Source organism: Chenopodium quinoa, unplaced genomic scaffold, assembly GCF_001683475.1.
Source record: "Chenopodium quinoa cultivar QQ74 unplaced genomic scaffold, ASM168347v1, whole genome shotgun sequence".
In the NCBI taxonomy this organism is placed as follows: Eukaryota; Viridiplantae; Streptophyta; class Magnoliopsida; order Caryophyllales; family Amaranthaceae; genus Chenopodium; species Chenopodium quinoa.
The window spans coordinates 2,120,405-2,142,085 of NW_018745650.1; the positions used below are offsets into that span (position 1 = coordinate 2,120,405).

Here is a 21,681-nt window from a genome sequence, read left to right on the forward strand (position 1 = left end):
GGAGATGGAGGGACTAACCATCCCTCCATCTTTATTATTGTCATGTTATTTAAGATACTATATGTTAAGGTTAAACTTGCGTTAAGAGTGAAGAGAATCAAGCTTATATAAGTTACTATGATATAATTAAACAAGCTATAAGAGATCAATCTTGCTTATGAATTTAATTTAGAAAAAGAGCAGCCTCATTAGAGCTGAGTTTAAATGATACTAATGCTGTGCTCAAGCACACTAATTACAACATAAACTGAGTTTGAAAACATGTTTTAGCTGCTTATTTGAAGGATCAAAGTTGAACTTTAAATCAAACTTGATGATGAACTCGATCGTGAACATGAACATGGGAACACTAAGCTCAGTACACACTGAGATGTAATCTTGGTCACATGCAACATTTCTCTAACATTATTAAAATATTAAGCCTAACTAAAGCACCTAAGAATTCATGACAAGTAGATAGTGTGGAATGTGGAGTGCGTAGGATTAAAACGAGAATTTTCACTCATTCAGTTTTATAAGATTGGTTATTGGGTCAACAGGCTGATATGTATTTATGAGTTGAGCTCAAAATAAATTATGCTTGAGATGAACTAACAGTATAGAGTAACCACAACCTCAACAGCAAGCACACGGCCAATTGATGCTTCAGATTCGTTCCACTTCATCTGTGAGCTAAATCCATTCCTTCCACCTGCTCGCCAGTCAAGCAGACCAAGAAGAACATCGACAAGCCCAACCCTAGACAAATCACGAACCAATTATGAGAATAGTTATCGACACTTGGTTGTCCAGAAGAAAAGAAAATCCAAAGACACTGGCAAATATAACATGTCAGTGAATTCACCAAAGTGAAGCATATAATAAGTTTTTGGCATTTTTTTAATGAACATAAGTAAGAAGATAAATGTGGAAAGCAACTCTGAGTCCTTGTGAATTACCCAACTCTTAATTGAGTTGCGAACAAAAGCAACTCTTGATTGTGAACAAAAGTAAGAAGATAAATGTGGAAAGCAACTCCGAGTCCTTGTGAATTACCCAACTCTTAATTGAGTGGCTTCTCATTAATTATCTTTGTCAACCATCTAAAAGTCAAAACTTCAAAGGATATTGCATAATTTGTATTCAGGAAGATAGCAAAAACTTGTTTCCATACTTTCCAAGGGAGCAGGGATACGAAGGCAAATTGTAAAAAAGTTAACTACACTCATATTTACTCCCTCCGTTCCTTAAAAAATGCATCACTTGTATGGGCACATAATTCTAGGAGAACTTTTGGACAATACCATTAGATTGTGAAAGTAGGGGAAGAGGGTGAATAATTTATTCTTATAAAAGGGACTTTCATATCTATTAAATGATAGAAAACCAATAAGAATCAACAACAAAAACAACAAAACAAAAAAGAGTGAGACCATATCTTACGAAAGAGACAATAATAACTACTATAGAAAAAAAAAAACCCATTTATAAAAGTCATGCATTCACATGGGAATGGCTAAATAGGACAAATGATGCGTTTATTTAGGACCAAAAGGAGCAAATCTTATGAATAAACAACCAACTCCTGAAATCCTTTCTGCCTTAGTTCTTAAGGTTTAAGGATTGTTTCAATAGCTTAACAGAAAAGGTTAGATTTATATGGGTGCAGATCCAAAAGTTATGATATAATATTTTAAATAATCTCACAGAGTTACCAATCATTTATCCCTGGGTAGATTGATTAGAAGGAATTCCAGTCAGCAACATTCAAAGTCCATATTACATATAGAGAATTGTACAATTCATACAAAAGTTCTACGACTTTTGTCATCTTCCCTTTTTCTCTTTTATATTCTTGCCTGGAGAGTAGGAGACCAAAGCAATAACCAACACCATCAGTATGGAATCCACCATGCACCAAATCTTAATAGGGACTTAACAATTATTCTTTTGTAAAATTAAGCCATATCACACCAAATCAGGTTTTATCTCCGTTAGCTTACTGCCATATATCTTTAAATCCTTATTAAAAAATTTACAGAGAATAGATAATTGGAAATTAATATGAATGTAATAAGAGCCTGCTTGATAATTTCTTTTATACAAATGAACAAAAAAGATCAAAGACTAGGCATATCAAGAGAGCAAATCAGACAAGTCCAAACCAGACAAAAAAAAAAAAGCATATCAGAACTATATTACGTAATCTAGCTTAAGTGTTTCAGTGGTCATTTCTGAAATTCCTCCAGATCCACTACTTATTCCAGAGTTCTCAAATCCTCCCTTACCCATGGAAAGAGAATAGCAAATTTTATAATGTAGCAAATATTGTTCTATGAGGAAGCAAAGTATACTAAACTAATTATTGGCCAAAAGGAATTCAAACTTCAAAAACTTACTTAAGCCCCTGTGCGACAAGTGCATCCCTGGCACGATTTCCAGCAACCACAACACGTTTAAGAGTCTCAAGGGCTAGTATGCTTCCACCTTGCCATCCAATGGCTTTCATCAAAAGTGGAACAACCTGAAGAAAAGGAGTAGAAAGATAGAACACATGATTATGTATATGAGGTCATTGAGTAGTCAGATGAAAGTGTTTAATCATCATCAGTTAAGACTGACATTGCATAATATATAAAACAGTCCAGAAATGCATAGCTTTAAGACTGACATTGCGATATTTTATATTACCAAACCAGTTAAATCCTGTGCAATGCACGATTTTAACAATAATTTTTTTGCTTATTTGTTCGTAATATGATTAAATGATTATTTTAACCTTTTTTTTTAACTCCATACAAAATTGTGTAGTTAGTCCATTTAGTCATAAAATCTTTTAGGAAAATGTATAATTAGTCTACCCTTCCAAGTCTTTAGCTTGAAAGGGGGAAAAAAAAAAGAAAAAAAAAAGAAGAAGATGATGTCACATATAGTTTTGGTGGGAAATTGTTTTATGAGAAGTCAACACATGTACAATAATGATTTCAGCGGTTGATATTATAGTTACTGTTATAAATAATTCATAATTTCAACTCATAGTCTCAAATACTAAATGGCCGTAAATAAATAAGCAATGTTTACCAAATTACCATTATGTAACATCTTAAACCAAATAAAGCTAATGATACAAACAAAATTAGGCAGAGCCATCCCTCTATTTCTACCATAAGAAAAGAGTTACAGTATATGTACCTCAATACTACCTCTATTTCAGAATTATCTTAACACTTTCCATCTTGGTTTGATACTAAAAAATCAAAACACTTTCACTTTATTTCATTATTGGAAAACCCCTTTTACTACATTACACCTCTTACACATAATATTTTACCATTTCCACTTACACCCCCTTACTTTATACATCTTTTTTTACACCAATTTCTCTCTCTTATTTTAACCACGTTTTTCTTTCACCCACTGACTTACTTTCTAAAAATTTGTGCAAATATTAAATGTTAAGATCAAATGGAAACAAAGGTACCATATAATTTGATAAGAATAAAATTGATTAAAGCTCAGTAAGAAGAAAACTAGGGGAAACACAAAAAATATACAAGTTAACCCAGTTCAGTTGTATCTCTCTAATTGGATGCAGTCTATACGCTCCAATTTCCTTCAAAGTCGAAATTTAAATGCAAAATGGCATTACATAACAAAAATTCATAATATTGTAGATGATGCTCTTTTTCATTATAAAATAGAAAACAGGCTATCATGCAGCTCTAACTTTGGTGTGATGTTATTTGCTCATTTTTGGGAATACAGCAGAGTTTACCTGAGGAGTTCCTGCACTAGTTGCGGCCATAGCCTCAGCACATGTTGTACTTGCTGCAAGTTGATGCAACACACGCAAACAGCTAAGACGAATACGTTCTCTTGGAGTTTGTTTATTGGGCTGTGATGAAGCATCTTCAGTATCATAGCTACCATCCACATCCAAGCTTCCACTTTTAGCATCACTTGAAGCCATTGTCTCTCTCCTTCCTTCATAAGCCATTGCAGCAACGAGTTTTGGCACATACCCAAGGTATCCTACATGATCTGCAAGGGTAGGGTGCACTCGTAGCAGTGATACAAGCGCAGCAGAAAGAAGCAGTGGAAGTTCAGGATCAGAAGCTTGTGTGTCATAATGTGTAGCGGCCACTGATGAAACATACTGGTCAAGGAGTCCTTCTAGGAATCTTTTTGGATTTCTAAGAGGAAACTTCGGATCCTTCAAGAATAATCTCACATATATTCCCGCAACCTGTGACCAATATTGTGAGTTTACTCGCGAATAAAACAAGTAAATAAACTATACAAATTACATAACAAAAACATGATTGCAGACCTGTGGCTCATCTCTCATTTCTTGCTGGTTGGATGCTTGTTCAGGTACATCCCAGTCAATAACAGGGCCCTTCATCTGTTCCTTATACAAATCTGAAGCCATAGTTGCAATTTGTGCAGATAATGAAGCTGCCATAGCTGGGGTCCAGACAAGTTCTGGTGTCTCAGTTGTTTGATCAAGGACATAAACCACAGCTTCACCAGGACCGTCTCTAATTATTGATACCAGACCATCTGGAAAGAATCGTGCCAATGTAATAGCAACACGAGGCCCATGCATGGGCTGGCCAACAAGTCTACCTAACAAAGAGGCTGCAGCCGCTCTCTGCGGCAAAGATATTTCTTCTGTGCAAGGAATTAGGTATTATTAAGAAGGAAATGACGCTTTTGTGAAAACATTAATTTGAAGCCAGTCCAATCTTACCTTGCAAAGGAAGCAAAATTTCGAGAATGTAAACTACTCCACCATGCTTCGCAGCTGCCCATGCAAGTTCTGATGTGCTTGCTAAGGCTGAAAGTACATGAAGAGCACCTTCACGACAGCTCGGAGAAGAATGGAGCATTTGAAGTAGTAGAAGAAGACTAGATCCATCAGCAACCATAGCTTCTAAACAGGGAGCATAAGCAGTCAAGAGAGACAGCACATTCAAGCACAGTTGAGATATTCCAGTAGTGGATGCATCAGAAACCGAAAAGCATTCAAATATAGGTAAAAGCCTTTCCTTGGTTGAAAAAACGGAAGCCAAATTTGGATTACTAGTCAACAAGTTCTGCAACACAATTAATTCAATAAATACAATTTAATAAGGAGCTCACACTAGAATCTTCAGCACAGGAATCTATATACCTTAAGTGAAGTCAACGCAGACTGTAGTTTTTTCAGCACACTTGAATCATCTTCTTTTGAAACCTTTGCATCAGAAACAACAAAAGAATCATCACGACTAGTAGTCAGCTGACCATGTGACTGATCTTCCAATTCATTTTCATATTCAGACTTCGTATTTTTGGAGGTACTTAGATCTTCAGTACTCGGAAGTAAAGTGGTAGGGCTTTGCTCATGTACTATAGAATAGATAAAATCAACAAGGGCAATACAGAAACCTTCTGGTTCACTGATCTCAAAATCTGGTTGATCATTGTAGACCCTTAAGTAAACATTTCCAACACAGAGCTCCTTGGATAGAGAAGTATATGTGAATTCATGTGAATCTTTAAGATCATATGAGCCATCAGGACCTTGTGATGTACGCTGCTCCTCAACAAACTTCAACAGTTCAGACCGTGTTGAAGAATTCCATATAATCTGTACTTGAGAAAAAAATTCTATTAAAATCCTTAAAATAAATATTAATACATAAAATACAATTATAAAGAAAAATTGGGGGTGCAGTGTCCGGGTATTAGAAATCGATAATAAGGCTAGTCTGACATTCTACTGTGAGCCTCTCAACATCCAAAAGCATGTATTCTCTATGCAAGCAGGAGTGAGATGGAGCCCTGGGAAAGACCAGCCTGATCTTAAGGCCAGAAGTTTCAAGACAAACTGGAGATGGGCAGCATTACTATCTATAAGCAAAGTTGAAGAAGTTCTACTGGGAAAATTAGGTAGTTTATCAACAGCTCAGCAACTATGGTAATCAACCTAAAAAGGCTCCTTATATGGGCAACTAAAGGGAGCCAAAGGGCTTGAGTGATTAATAAATGCCAGATTATAAAACTGTTGATATATTTCTACATTAATTCAAATACTGCTGAATCCTGCGGCTCCAGGGATTGCCCTTATATTATTTTTCTTTTACAGGATATATTGGAGTTATAACATTTGAATTTCTTTTAAATTACATCCCCCAAACGGCTTTCCTACTGTGTAGTGCAATGTATAAAAAAGCTCAAGGCGACCAAGGCGTTTCAGCGCCCTAAGGGGCGCCTTTATGCGCCAGAGTGAATCAATCAATCAAAGCCTTAATCCCGTAAGTGGGGTCGGCTACATGAACCAAGAGTGATTATTCCGTAGAGTCGTCCACAAAAATCTTCCTCCTCCATCCCCTACGATCAAATGCCTCATTCTCATGCAAATCCATATGCTTCATATCCTTCCTAACTCCTTCCAACCAAGTCATTTTCGGTCTCCCTCTCCCTCGTTTAACCCTTCCATGGTCCTACTTTTCCACTCTTCGTACCGGTGCACCCTCGGGTCTCCGTCTTACATGCCCAAACCAACATTTACGATTTTCCTTTAGTTTGTCTACAATGCCTGAGACACCCACTTTCTTGCGAATAACCTCATTTCTGAATGTATCTCTTAAAGTGTACCCCGCACATCCATCTTAAGATGCGCATTTCTGTAACCTCTATAGGCGAATATAATATATAATGAAAAAAAATTCTCAAAAAAGCTGTTGTGAGCCTAAAGCTGCGACTTCGTGCACCTCATCAAAATAGCTTAGCCTAAACCAAAAAAAAAGCATGACCTGTAACGCCCTCGCACCTTAGAGCCTAGGTGCACTTTATCAAACACTAGAGCACTGTTAAGTTTCACTATCCTTTGGCTTTTGGATACATTCCACGCCAAGGGACATAGAACCAAAGAATAGAGCTATTAAGAGAATTGAAGGTAAACCAAGTTTGACCACGATGGCAAGGATATAAAAAGGGCATGACATAAATAGGGATTCTGGATTGACATGAATGCCTATGGAGATGACATCTTTGTTAATGTTAACGGAGAGGACACAGAGCAGATTTTTATTATTTCAAAAATAAAAAAAGCATGTAGAGGTGACCTTGAAGCATATTGTTGGTTGCACCTACACAACAGCTTCAATTATTATGGATGCAGAAGGCTCCTTACAATTAAGTTTCCAAAATTTTATCTTAAACTCTGTTTAGCTGTTCTTATTATAATGCAAAGCTACAATAAGACTAAAATGGAATGCTTCTGGATTCTCATTGACATCATTATTGTGACATCTCAATTTATACACATCAAATGGACATTAAATAATAACCACAAATCATAAAATTGTATCTTAGCCTGAGTAAGGAAATATATGCACATGTTTTGGCTTATAAGTTAGTAGTAAGATAGTCATGATGGATAAAGAAAATCGAATCTACCTCTGGGGACTCCAAATTGGAATTTACTTTTGACAATAGTTCTTTTGGTGTTTGTTCCTTCAACATACTAGCCAGCTTAGGGGTTAGCAGAGCCTGAAGGGCAACAACTGTAGCTTCATTATATGGCACTGGAACCACATCTGTACATAGACCACTAAGCCTCGATAGGGCATCAGATGCTCGAGCAGCATGCAAGTTTTTAGCAACTTGAACACTGGCACCAACGCCATGTGTCTCTATCACATCAGATTCTTCTGCCGTAGAATCATACTGAAGCAACAAAGGCAATAGGTACCTGAAAACCACCACATTTAACTAATTAGTCATCATAGGAAGCTACAAACCAGTTCACAACAAAGGTTACCAACAACAGATCTGGCTTTCTGGTTTATATCATGAATCATCCAATAACAATCGGCACAAATTTAGAACCTGATTTCTATTCCATAAGAACTATATAAAATGTCATTCCAACACAGCCTATATTACTAGAGTGAGTAGGCTGCCCTAATACAAACAACCAATCACACAATTACCTTCCTTCCCACCACATTCATCTCCCCATATCTTATGTCTCACCTCTTCTCTTAGGGGCCAATATCACTACTCTTAACTAATAAAAGCAAATATGCACTTCAACCACATACCATAGCACCCCTGCCTTTATCAGTGCATCTTGCAGTTCAGATGAAACAGAAAGATGAGCAATTGTCTGAAGAGCAGCATCAACCGCTCCAGGAGTCAACTCAAGTTCAGTGCAATGTACAATATCCTCAATTAGACCAGATAATTGAAGCATCTCAACCCTAGCAATCTCAAATTGGCTCAAAACAGCAAATGTTTGCATCACATTTGTGACAATAATTGCAGAGGGTTCACTCGCCGCAGTAGTTGGCTGTACAACACACATACAACGAGAAAGAAGAGTTGCAAGAAGCTGTATCCCACCATCCCTCACAAGCTCTTCTCCATTCAAAGAGGAAGATGCACATCTACACAGAAGAAAGCAAAAAAATTATTACAAACAGGAAATACATCAGCTACAATACCTATAAAATACAAAATTCAAACATTATATGAGTAGCTGTATACGTGAGGAAAGTAAGCTCAGAAGCTGCAACGAGAAGTGATGCTCTATCAGATGACAAAAAATTATTATCATCTTTGTCCACAGTGATTGCACTGAGCAACATTGGATATCCAGCATACTTAAACGGTTCTAAAACATGTCCATAACGTCTGTATAAGATACACTGTCCCTTCAATAAAAGCAGCACCCTCCATAGCTGTGGACCTTGCAAACCTTGCATAGAAGCCTACAAAGAGTCACATAAGGTAAACTGATCAAAAGACTGCACAAGCCTTTCATATCACACTTAGTCAAGAAAGCCTTTATAATTTTTTATATGGAGTATGTCATAAAAAAATAATAACATTAAAAAAAAAAAAGAAAAAAGAAAAAAACAATATATACAGTCACTTCACAAGCAAAGAGGCAGTTCTATCTTTGAGAACAAAAGTAAAAAAAGAAGTAAAAGGGGCTTAATATCAAGCCAGGCCTGCAATTAGATTCTTGAATCATCAGATTATGTCCAACCCCTTTAAGTATCATGACTAGCATATAATTTTAATATCATCTACAATTTAAGAAAGTTGAAACTAGATAAGGGCCACCCAAATTCAGCTCAATGCATACTGAGAAAGCATAAATCGCATGGCAAATTTAAAATGGTCATTTTAACTCGTTTATAGAGCATTTAGCTTCAAAAACAATATAATACTGGCAGGCAAGACCTTCTACCAAGTAACCTAGTACATTGTTTATTGAAATGTGTTCATTAATCCTCATAGGTTCAGCAATCTGCTCAGTACAACAGCAACCAGAGCTAAAAGAAAAAAGAAAACAGAAGTAGAGCTCACTTCCAGCAAAACTTTGTGTTTGACAGAGATGTAAATATATTGACACAAAAGAAAATGTTGCAAATTGCTTTTAAAGGTACTCAAAAACCATGAAGAAGTCAGTTGCCAAATTAAAAATCGTGTAGAAGTCAGTTGCCAAATTAAAGGGAGTAAAGAGATGGATGGGTGTAAGAAAAAATTGAATGAAGTAAGGGAGTGTGTGGGAGTTGTGGGAAAAGAGGCATAAGATGGTTAAGGGGTATGCCAATAAGAGAATAAGGCAAAGCAAATAAAATAAAATAAAATAAAATAAAAAAAATAATAATAAAAAAAAAAGAACAGACAAAGGTAGGAATTGAGTAGACATGGTGGAGGGAGTAATGAAATGACCTTCCACTTCTTATAACATACAAAATGGTCTGAGCACAGACTGGAGACAAGAAGGATTTCAAGCAGCAGTCATTTGAGGTCAAAAAGATATGTTAAGGGAAACATAGTTGGATAATCAATTTAGCATTCCCTTCTTAGATAATGATAGCTATTAGCAAGTGAAACTTGTATAATACAATATTTTACATTATTTCAACCTAGAATAATGTTTTACTCTCCAAATGATCAAAAACACTGGCAAAAAGATCCCTATAGTCACAAACCCAACGAAACAATAATACAAGCGTCATATTCAAACGGTCAAACCTTGAAGTTGGAGGCCCGTAAGATTCATCCAACACCCTACAACATTTTCACAATTCCCTTGACTGGATGGCCATATTTGATTTTCACCTTTCCCTCTTTAATCCCCCTCCTCTCCCAGGCTCACAATTTCTTAGGGATTTTACTGCTAATCCAGGCTGAGTTAGACGGCGCAGGGTTCCAGCCCCATAGGGCCTTCTCCTTACCCCCATTCATCCCCCCCCCCCCACCACCACCACCAACAACAACAACAAAAAAAAAAAAACTATTTTAATTTACTTATTCTACTATTTATTTATATAGATGAACAGTCAGCAGAAAATACACAAAAGTGGACGAGGTATGAATTTTTAATCCTTCTTTTATGACTGGTTTATTCTTTATAATAAAAATACTGACAATATCCTACACTCATCTATATTTTACGTATAAAACAGTGCCAAACCCCTGTTGTGAGAAACATTGTGAAGGCAACGGAAGTAATGTAAATGTAGGGAGGGAAAAAATAAAATAAAATAAAATAAAATAAAATAAAATAAAAAAACCCTCCAAAAGAAGTAATGTAAATGTAGGAGGAAAAATAAACCTATTGTAAGACGTGGGACAGAGGAAGTAATCAGTAATATACATGTAAAACCTTGAATGCATTATGTAGATCATACATGTAAAGTTAACAAAGACAAGTAGATAAACGAACATTAAATCAAGAGCTACCTGCAGGCGCTCATAAGCTTTCTGAACTGCAAGAAATATTTCCCGTCCTTCAGGATTTTTGTCAGGATGATATTTGATTGCCAATTTCCTATACTGTCGTTTCAATTTTTCTTCATCAATATTCTCAATTTTCTTGGACAAGCTCCCATTTTCCTCAGAACTTGTTGAGGATTCTTCAGCCGACAAGTCCTCAAAACTTATCTCCAATATCTTGCAAGCTTCTTCCTCAGAAAGATCCATGGGCTTTCGTGTCAGCTCTTCACGCCACATTGCCAATAATGACTGTAGAAACTCAACATGCTCAACGATAGGCCAATTTGGAAATCGTATCTCGTCACACAAATTCCTGAGATAATAACGATGGCACCACATTTCATCCCTTAGTTCAGGATAAGTAACTGGTGGCATAGGAGCATAATCATAAAGTGCATGGCAATGTTGGGACAACTTCTGAGGAAAGTCACCAAGATGCTGCAAAACCTGTTAGAAAACTCCAAGCTTTAGGTATATGAAAAGAAAATATTACACCTCTTGGTGATAATATGCAGATAACCTAAAGCATAATGAAATATGATAATATTTATCAGATTTATCAATGTATAAGTAGTATAAAAATGCAGTTAAAAAAATTAAAATAAATAAATAAATAAAAAACGAGCTAAAGCATAATGAAAAATAATAATATCTGATAAACTTCAGGAGAATTAATCAGATTTATCAATGTATAAGTAGTATAAAAAATGCAGATAAAAGAATACGAGCTCAAGTAATAACCTGTCGAATGAGATTCTCAGCCCTCATTTTGTGTGTCCATATAATCTCTGGAGTATCAGAATCAGAGACCATAGCTGCAGCGAATGCAGCTGGTCCAGAGCGCTCTAATACATATAGCAAGGATTCTGGGAGGAGGCCACCCAAAACACTACGTTTAGCCAATGGCAATGAAGAAGAAACAGCTGCTTCTTCCCCGCCATGAAATGCTTGATGCACATGCGTCATGTGGAAAAGTTGTGAAATGGAATGAAGATTAGACCCAGGGTAGGCAAGGGCAAAATAAAATGCCCCAGTGCTATAAAGCCGTATCATTGCCTTGGGATTTCTTGTAACAACAGCCTTTAGCAATGCAGCAGCAGCTTCCACAATACTCGGTTCTCCAGAGAGCATAGCCTATTTTACCAACAACAGGTAAACATATTTACTGGGGATTCAGTCAGTGAAGTTTAAATTATGAAGGATTTAACTAAAATAATATTATAGTGAAATAACAGTAAAACAGTAAATTATTCACAATAAGGCATCATCAAGCAGTATCATACAAGAAAACACTGAAACATATTATTTATACCAAAATCCTTGACAGGAGAGGAACTTAACTACACCATACGGAAGGTGGAGAAGACACTACGCTATTGTTTTTATAAAACAGATCACAAATTAACTCTCATGGACACCGCAAAGGCAAACCTCTTACATTTAAAGCACTTTTGGGTGACTTTGATGCACTTTTCAACACATGGGCAATTATTACTGAAGGGCTTTGATTAAACAGAATTCTGAACATTTTCCTCAATTTAAACTTATTTTGTTGCCAAGTGAATGGTGGAGGTTCTTATAATTACATATCTAACTGCCAGCATTTCCATGTTTTATCATTTTATGCAGTTAAAACTCTTACAAGTACTAGGTATATGCTTCCTAGTTCCTTCATATACAAATAATAATCACTTCTCCATGTCCAGAAAATAGTCACTCGTCTATAATGTTACCTTCAACAACCTATGATTGCACAGACAAATTATTATCTCTTGAATTTGTAGAAAAGAACAATGTCAAGTAAAGGGTGCTGCATCAGGAATAGTTGCTGCTTCAAACTCATTATGTCCTGGTATGCATCTGTATCACTGTAAACCTCTAAAATGTTGCACAATTAATGAAGATGGATAGCCAGTGAGATTAATGTTAGTATTTCATTATTCATTTTTTAATTTATTAGAGATAGACTGTTTTGCAACCTCAAGAAAAGTCAAAGCAGAACACCATTTTACTGTCATCTATAATGGGGGGGACTTGAACAATTTTGTTGTGCCCCCTTCTGTTATTAACAAGGAGGTCAGAGATGTATACCTTAGATTTTGTCATCACTCACTCCTAGATCATGTTAAAAATTTGACCAGGAGGTGCATAATGCTACAGCCGAAAGCTTATCAAAAAACCACACCCTTCAATCTGACATTAGAACTTCAATAGGATGGAGGACAGTATTTGGTGTTTGGTCAAAACAAGCCAAAGTCTTAACTTTGAGGACAAAATTATTTCAGCTTTAATTGTCGAAACAGGAAGTATATATAGCAGATGGCTAAGTTCAAACTGAAAATTTTCTCACACTTGTTTCTCTTGCCTCTTCTTCATTTTCTTTCTCTTTCTTGCCTCCTTGCTCTCACTCTGTTCATATATGAACTGCATGACTCCAGGTGCAATCTTAAAGCAGAGATATCTTCATACATAAGTATTAAAGCTTATCTTGCACGGTAAATGTTAAATCCCTAATGAGTAATCAACTAAGACTGTATGTTCTGTAATTCGATTAATCAGTGATTGAATTCTATTAAATCACTCAGATTAATTCAAACAGCTGTAGCTGACGCATGCTGATCTACGCCCAAGTAAAAGAAGCCTAATAATAGAGGGCAATCCAGAGCCATTCATTAAAGAATATCACCAAAAAAAATTCAGAATGTGTAGTTGTACTGAGATTCTACATCTATAGCATCTCATACCAAACTTCATGATAGATGCCATTCCATGCAATGTTGATAATATAACTATGTGTCAAGCTCATTCAGAGAGGAAAACAGGTACACAACAAGCAGGACAATTGCATCTGTAGGCTGACAAACATGTATCATACAGATACCAAAATTGACAATAAAGGGGAACCAAACAAGGAAATGATTTGAAAAGTAAGCAAAATAATACCTGAGAAATATGCGGAAGACAACGTAGGCTGGATAAGATACGCTTCACCCTAGGTGTTGGGGTGACTATCTCACCAGCATCATCTAGATCAGACCGGGCGGCAACCATGCTATGCAAAATGGACAATGCAGCCTCCCCAACCTTTTTAAGCATATAGCAAATGGAATAAGAAATTGGCACTAGAAAGTTGAATAAAGAGGCAAACACTTCATGTCTTCTTATAGAGAAGTTCAGATCTAAAATAAGTTTCAGATAATTTCAAACAGAGGCTAAAATTTTCAACTCACAATTTCATCAAGTTAATTTAATGGCTGATAAATTCATATAAGTTTAGGGCTAATAAGTTCTTATAAGTTAAGGGCTAATAGGTTCATACAAACTAAGGGCTAATGCGTTCTTATTAACTAAGGGCTAATAAGTTGTTACAAGTGAAGGATCAAAAAGTTCAAAATAAGGTTGAAAAAGTTCAGATCAGGGTATTGTTAAAAGAACATAAACTTATTTTCCTTACAGTAATCCTTGGAAAATTATTTTACAGGCACATTGAAAAAATTCAGATCAGGGTATTGATTAGAAAGAGAACATAAGCTTAATACCATTACACTATTTCTTGGAAAATTATTTTACCGGCATCCTGGCTTTTATATTCCTCAATTAAATATATATATATATATATATATATATATATATATGAGGATTGCATGGTATTCATAAATATGGTTATATGATAGCAAATTTTAACACCCTTTTCCCCTACGCCTCTTCGGATTGTCACCAGCACAATCCTCTTGTGGTTTCAACTTTAGGAGGTATCCATAGGTAAGAGAGTGGAGAGAACTTATCTACCTTTTTGACCATTCTTGAATCCTTTTGCCAGATTACCAATCATCGGGATAATAGATGACTTTTCAGATCTAGTTACATGCCAGATTTTTAACCTCTTTATTTACCTTTAAGGGGCTGCCTGGAATGGGTGTAATGAGAGGGGGAAAAAATACATGAGTAATAATTCTGGATTTTTTAAAGTTTGAATCTAGGGTAATTAATTAGTGGGATAACCTATTCCCCTAAAAAGGGGGTTAAATATACCCACCTGCCCCTAGCGTAACTATTTCCCTTGTAAAAAAACACTCTCCACTGCTATACTGTATCTTCCTTCTCCCCTGCTATATACTATCTCCATCAACCCCATATCCCTCCACCCAATTGAAGATGTTGGCCGCCATTATAGCCGCCCGATGGAAGCTGCTAGCCGCCACCATGGCTCATCAATTCCAGCGAATTACGAACAAGTACCTTGAATCAGAGCCATTGGTTGAAGAGATAGTTGAACAAAAGGTTAGGGCTTTTGATCCTTTAAGTGAGGTGATGCTCGTGGTGGTCTCAAATTTATCAACGACATGGTGGTTGCCGCCGATTTCCATGAAGTGGTGGTTTATTACCCCAAGATTGTTGCCAAACCTTAGAAAATGAATTATTACTCTCTAAATCAATACTCTAGTAGAATCTACCCGATTAGATATTACCCCCTTCATAATTTCTGGAATTCCAGGCATGCCCTAAGAAGGCTAAGGTTCCCCAAGCAGGTGAAAACAGTATTGTGCAATACTAGTATGAAAAACCTATGAAAACGTGTATGTGTAAAGTGTTTTTTTAGGGAAGAGATGAAGCACTGCTCGTTCTGGTGTAGCTATAATGCACTTCTGGCATAACTATAGCTGGGTACTTGGGTTGTTATTCTAACGTAATACAGGACTAAAGGCTTTTTTTTTTCTTCAGATTCTTTGCTTTCGATTGGTTTATATCCTCTGATACGAGCATAAAGCCATGACTGTATTAGAGAAGACAAGGCCTAGCAAACAGAAAAGTAGATCTTCCAACCTATCTAAATTCAGAAATAATCTGAGAATCTGGATGGAAAAGACTAGCTGTTTGAACCATAAGTGAGCAAAAACTAAAATGGAGCAGCCTTGTAGGAGAAAGGAATATATAAGACAGCCAAAAAAGAAATTACAAAAGAATCAATGGAAAGGTTTACAACACATTAACATTCGGAATACACCTACCTGTGTAGGAGTGAGAACTGGCACTCGAACAGCCAGCGCCCACCGAAGCTCACGAATATCACGCAACTTTTTCCAATCTGTCATTCCTGATGCCTGACATTTTGTTGTCCAGTCGATTTCATTCTTTGACCACAACCTTCTAATAGCATCCTTCTCCATTGGCCCAACTTGAACACCAACCTTGTCAATGAGCGTCCATTCTTTCATGGGCTCCATAAAAGCAGTTGCAGCAATAAGGTTAGATTGCAGCGGAATGGTAGTTCTTTCAGAAGTTTCATGAACCACTGTCAGTAAATCTACAGCTAATACACATCCTCCAACCAAGACACAGGCCTCAATATTTGACAAAGCCTTCATCAACACCTGAACAAAGTAGAATTAAACATGTTACACCATCACCACCCCTCTTCAAAAAATATTATGATAATAAAGAAAAAAAAAATTGTAACAATCAAAAGAAATATAAAGTGATAAAAACGCAGCAGCACAATCAAACATGTAAATCATTAAAAAGATTCAAATATTCTACATTGGCAAGAGAGAAATGAAATTATAATAAAAAATAACTGAGCCCTTGACCTTATAATTCTAGAGTATAATAGAAGGGTGCAGCGTTCCTCAAATTTTTCTTAGGTTTGTTTCTTCCCAAGCAACACAACATTATAGGAAGTAAGAAATCTGCTTTCACTTGATTGGATATGCAAGAAGGTACACCAAAAAATAGATACATTATAGAAGTCTTTCAAGCATAAACAAAGAAGGATTTCAAAGATAGCAAGTAGGTAAAAAACTGCATGACATTTAGCACAGCCAAATACCAAACAAACTCCAACAACATACTGCACGTAGATGGAGAATTTTATTTTTATTTTTTTACACTCCCAAACTTTTAAGGGGTTCTTTATTTTAATCATTATGCAATTACTTATCAAGTCATACGTTATTTTTGCCTCACAAGACAAAAGCTTAAGAAAAGTAATAATCATATCCCTCGGAACACTCAATAATAAATAAATTAGAGGATGTAGGCCATAACCAAAACAACAAAACCAAAGCTTCAATCCCAAAAAGATGGGGTCAGCTATATATACACGATTCAATATCATCCATAAAGATTCTCTTACTCTATTCGCTTCTACCTAATGTAGCATGCCCTAGCAAACTCCCTTTATTCACATCATTATAAGCTCCCTCTATAAAAGTCATCTTTGGCTTCACACGAGCTAATATTATTTTAAATCTCCATCATCAAAACCCCCCACCATCCATGGTATAAAGCCTTGGTCACATAACTGCATCATGAGTTCATCACCACCTTGTTTACAAGGTTTTGAACTGTGACAGCAATATTAACCCACAACACCCACAAACCATACACATTGCCCACAAAAGTAGTTCTCTTACAGTTGCATCTGACGTTTAAAACATGACCAAACGTAGCCGATTTTAAGCAGTTGTATCCTAACTTTAGCAACTCACACATCCATCCCAGCATCTACAACAATTCATCTTCATAATATGATCCCTCTAAAATTCTCAATCATAAGATATCATCTGTCAGATTGTCGTCCCACTTAATTCTCTTTGAAACCTTAAACGCACAATACAGTTCCACAATGCTCTCCATTAAAGCATTCTTCTATGAGTTACACATTAGTAAATATCTTTACTTCTTTGTAAATATCATACAAGGAACTCCTTACCATCTAATGTCACAACATCCTTGCTCCTCCCCCTCCCAATAATAAAATTGCACAACATCCTAAGCCCTCGAGGTTCTAATTTTTCTTTCAACTTAAGTACTTAATATTAATCCAATCATGTTCCTACATTCAAAATTGTAGTAAAGAAGAAAGGACTTACAGGAATCGTGGGGAACCCACCATTATAGAGAAATCCTCCATAACCTGGCATACCCTACTTCGTCATAGATCACCAAAGCACATCTCTCGACACCTTGCTTCTGCATTCTTTGGATCAATGAAGACCATGAGCAAGTCCTTTTTTATAATAAGCCATTAATTGTCTCAGAAGATGAATGGCTTCTATGTTAAATTGTCTCGAAATAAACCAAAATTGATGCTCAAAATAATAATACATTTCCTCCGTCTATGCTCAATCACATGCTCTTCACAATTTCATGGTTTGACTCACAAGCTTTATCCTTGAACAGTCTTGTGCATATCCTTCGTTTTTATAAACAAATAACAAAGTAATTTTTCCTCTTATATCTTGGTTGTCTCCAATTCTATTTAATACATCCACTAACCGTTCAATACCAACCTATATTAAGCGTCTTTGAGCCTCAATTAGAATAATATCTAGCCTAATTGCTATCCTCATTTTCATCAACTCAATGATTCCTCTACCTTTATTTTCTAAATCCTTCACCTCCATCCATCCTAAAAGTTAGTATCTTGAAGAAGAATATGTTACTTGTTCACCATATAGAGGTCCTTAGCCATTACTTGTCACATCCTAGGCTCCTAGCTATCCAATAAATATCTAATTCACCATCCTCAAAGGCTAGTTTGTCATATGAATCCTAATATATTTTCACTTAGCCTCTAAAACAAATTCTCTCACTATCTTTCTGACACCTTAAAATTCGAAATAGTTATTTCAGCTCTACATTTTCCAACAGCTAATAAAGCAATTACATTCTCTATTCTACTGAATTGTTGCTTTTACATCTTTATTCCACCATTTTGTGTCCTAGTACACTGGTGGTTTACTGTTCAATTGTCCAAGAAGCTCCATTGCTACTCTACAAATACAATCATGTATCAGAGTAGTTGCACTTTACCCTAGTACTTCCTTTGTTCAAAAAGAAAATGCAATAATTTGACTAGCACGATTTCAATGTTTAACATTAAATACATAAATATTCAATTAGTTTTTAATAAAAAAAAAGTTATGTTATGAAAATTTACGAAAAAAACTAATTCAATAACATTTTAATTGATAGCATTTACTTTCTAAAAATTAGTAAGAAATATGTAGTTAAAGTTTGCATATTAGTGCAAAATTATGTTCTAATTTGCACAATTAATACAGCTCTATCTACCATTCTTTCCAAAACAAAGTTGATTTGAGTTGCATTTGTTCCACTTCAACATGCCACCAAATGGATAGGACAAAAGATTTCAAAGACATAAAATACATGCTCATCACATTGCTTTTTAGATGTTATGCAAGAAAAGACCATACACAAAGACTAATACTTTGTATATCTTTAGACTGTCAGATGATCAACATAACAATAGATAACTAACAGTTGAAAATCAATGAAAAATTAATGGACTAATATGTTGCCATAATATGAAAAGCACGCGTAGCTCATTAGACAAGGGGAGTATAAGCAAGACAGTTATCATTTTATCAACCTGCAACACAGAGAGAATTAGAAAATGCATAAAACAGCGCAGAAGGTAAACTAGACATCTAACAGAGGGTAAGGCATTAGATCATCCTCTGAATCTGTAAAATAATAGCATATAGAGATATGAACATTGAAAAACAAGCTACAAACCATACTTTGGGGCAAGATTCCCTTTTCCACAAACATATACTATATCATAATTGCACCATTTACACATTTTTAACACATGTATTTCAAGTAAAGATTTATTGTGATATACCACTACAAAACAGAAACAGTTGAAGTACATGTACCTTCAGTAGAAGAAGCAGACGGTGCCTCAAGGCTCGATCATCAGTCCTATCTAGGAGCACAGTTATATGAGCAGTGCCTTCAAAAGGTCCAACAGTGAGGCAATGCTGTTCATAGACAATCGCCATAGCCCGTGCACACAGCTCTCTTACAGAAGACCCGCCTCCACCACCAAAACCATCCAGCCTTCCCATATCACACCAATCATCAGTTTTGCCAAGTTCATCAGGTATAACACCATCCACAGTGAGCCCTACATCAGCATCGCATAAGAACCTATGGTATAGAGCTCTAAAGAAAGCAACAGGGTCCCGGAGTGGAAAATCTTGTGCTCTGCCACTATTGCCAATCTCAAGAAGCAAACGAAGATAGTATTGACCCACACAAACTTCTTTAGACAAGCTAGGATACCTAACAGAAAACTCAGAGTAGTTCCATGATATTTGAGGCACATCATTTGACCCAGCCATATTCTCAGTGGTTGAAACTCCAGGAACTATATCTTCTGTACGCTCTTTCTCCACATCCAGATTATGAACCTCTGCCTGCAATGATTCCCTAAGCTCTTGCCGAGAACGTTCATTCCAGATAAGATCTGCACGATTATGATCAAGGCTGAATGCTCGCCAAAACTCAGGCCAGTTAAGCAACAATCTCCCAGATCCAACTGGTGCGCTCTCTACAACAACCTGAGCAGGAGCAGGAACCCCTGAGTTCTGCAGCCCACCCACATTCACATCGGAATCAGCTGAATTTGAAGCAACAGTATCAAAAGGACCATTATTGGCTGATTGACCATCAAATGGAACATCAGAACCTGTATGATCATGTTCTGGAGCAGAAGGGGGCATATCAGTACTTAGGTTTTCTCTTGGCTGAACAGGTGTAGAATGCGCTCCAGCATGCATCTCCGGTATAGGTCTCTGATCAAGGACCCTATGGGCATCTGTCTGCTTTGCAATATCATCAATATCATTGGTATCTGCAGATGTCATGAGATGCTCCTCGGTTATGGAGGATTTCACAGTCCGTCGCTTCCTCTGTTGAAGTAGTCGTCTCTGTCTCTGTCTCCGACTGATTGACGTGCTTAATGGATCATTTGAATCTTCAACTTCCTCACAGCGTGTATGTAGATATGCAACAAGCCCTGGCGGCAGGACTCTTGACAATAAATCAAGAGCAGGTTGATAAGAGTCAGCCCAGAGAGCTACAAGCTGTCGACTAATATCACGCCTTTCACCTACAGGTAGGAAAAAAGCATGCAACAAATGCCTCAACAAAGCACCATCTCGCAAAGCAGCATCACGCATGGATTCAGCAGCTATGGCATCTTCCTCAGCTATTGTGCGCATGAGGACTGCAACTGTCTCCCTCACACTTTCGGCAGGATGAGCAAACAAGGCAAAAAGGCGACGCCGTAAGCCAGCAACTTGTCGCAATAGTTCAACAAATACAGTGTACTGAGTTGTTTCTCCATGAGGCTCACAAATCATAGCTTCCAAAACCTCAACTACTGCCATAGATAGCAACGGTGAAACTGACATGGGTTTCAATCTGTTCACAAGGATGACTACATAACTGTGATGGGAAAACAAAACTGCCTTTGTATGCATGAAAGTTGCATGCCTCTCCCCTTTGGTGTCAGTCAAAGCACTTGTGTCGCCAGGACCACCACCAATCAATAATGCAACAAGGGTAGCAGCTTCAGCAGCTACACCTTCAGAACCATTTCTAAGCAGACCCATTATTCTTCCGACAGCCGCGGGAAAAGAAATGACATGAGAAGCTGCACTTTTTGAAGCCAACAATCTACGTAGGCATGATATAAATCCAGTAATTGTCGCAGCTGCTTTGGGAGAAGGTGGGGGCAAGGGTGGGGACTCTGGAGGAAGATTTGGTGTGGCAGGCAACATTGTTATTAAAGCCATCAATGTCACTTCTGGTACATCAATGTTTGGAGGCACTCCACTGTATGGAATACATGCATTGAATTCCCTAATTCTGCGCCAAAGCTTAGCTCTTGAACCGGGAATAGAACCGCCTTCAGCAACAGCATCTTTGGCAGCAGCTGCAAGATGTTTCAAATGCATTGATACACTTTCAATATCAGCAGCAGGATGTTGCAACTTCAGCAGACGAACTCTCCCACAAGGTGGGTCAATGCGATGACCAGGCATTGTTAATCGTGGTAGAATTGGCACCGCACACTGAACCTGCTCCATTCCAAAAAAA

General features: G+C 36.9%; 1 protein-coding gene across 2 annotated transcripts in view; it reads right to left on the reverse strand.

Moving 5' to 3' along the window:
- LOC110716996 (dnaJ homolog subfamily C GRV2-like) overlaps window positions 1–21,681 on the reverse strand; it is a 30,804-nt gene that overhangs the window by 2,583 nt on the left and 6,540 nt on the right. For both annotated transcript variants that reach the window (XM_021895639.1, XM_021895640.1), the window contains 14 exons: window positions 19,452–21,662; window positions 15,777–16,139; window positions 13,711–13,851; window positions 11,509–11,901; window positions 10,735–11,214; window positions 8,521–8,744; window positions 8,076–8,420; window positions 7,429–7,723; window positions 5,156–5,614; window positions 4,733–5,078; window positions 4,310–4,653; window positions 3,755–4,225; window positions 2,379–2,503; window positions 615–738 (listed from right to left, as the gene is read on the reverse strand). In XM_021895639.1, coding sequence (XP_021751331.1) covers window positions 615–738; window positions 2,379–2,503; window positions 3,755–4,225; window positions 4,310–4,653; window positions 4,733–5,078; window positions 5,156–5,614; window positions 7,429–7,723; window positions 8,076–8,420; window positions 8,521–8,744; window positions 10,735–11,214; window positions 11,509–11,901; window positions 13,711–13,851; window positions 15,777–16,139; window positions 19,452–21,662 — 6,321 coding nt within the window. The remainder of the gene's footprint in view (window positions 1–614; window positions 739–2,378; window positions 2,504–3,754; window positions 4,226–4,309; window positions 4,654–4,732; window positions 5,079–5,155; window positions 5,615–7,428; window positions 7,724–8,075; window positions 8,421–8,520; window positions 8,745–10,734; window positions 11,215–11,508; window positions 11,902–13,710; window positions 13,852–15,776; window positions 16,140–19,451; window positions 21,663–21,681) is intronic.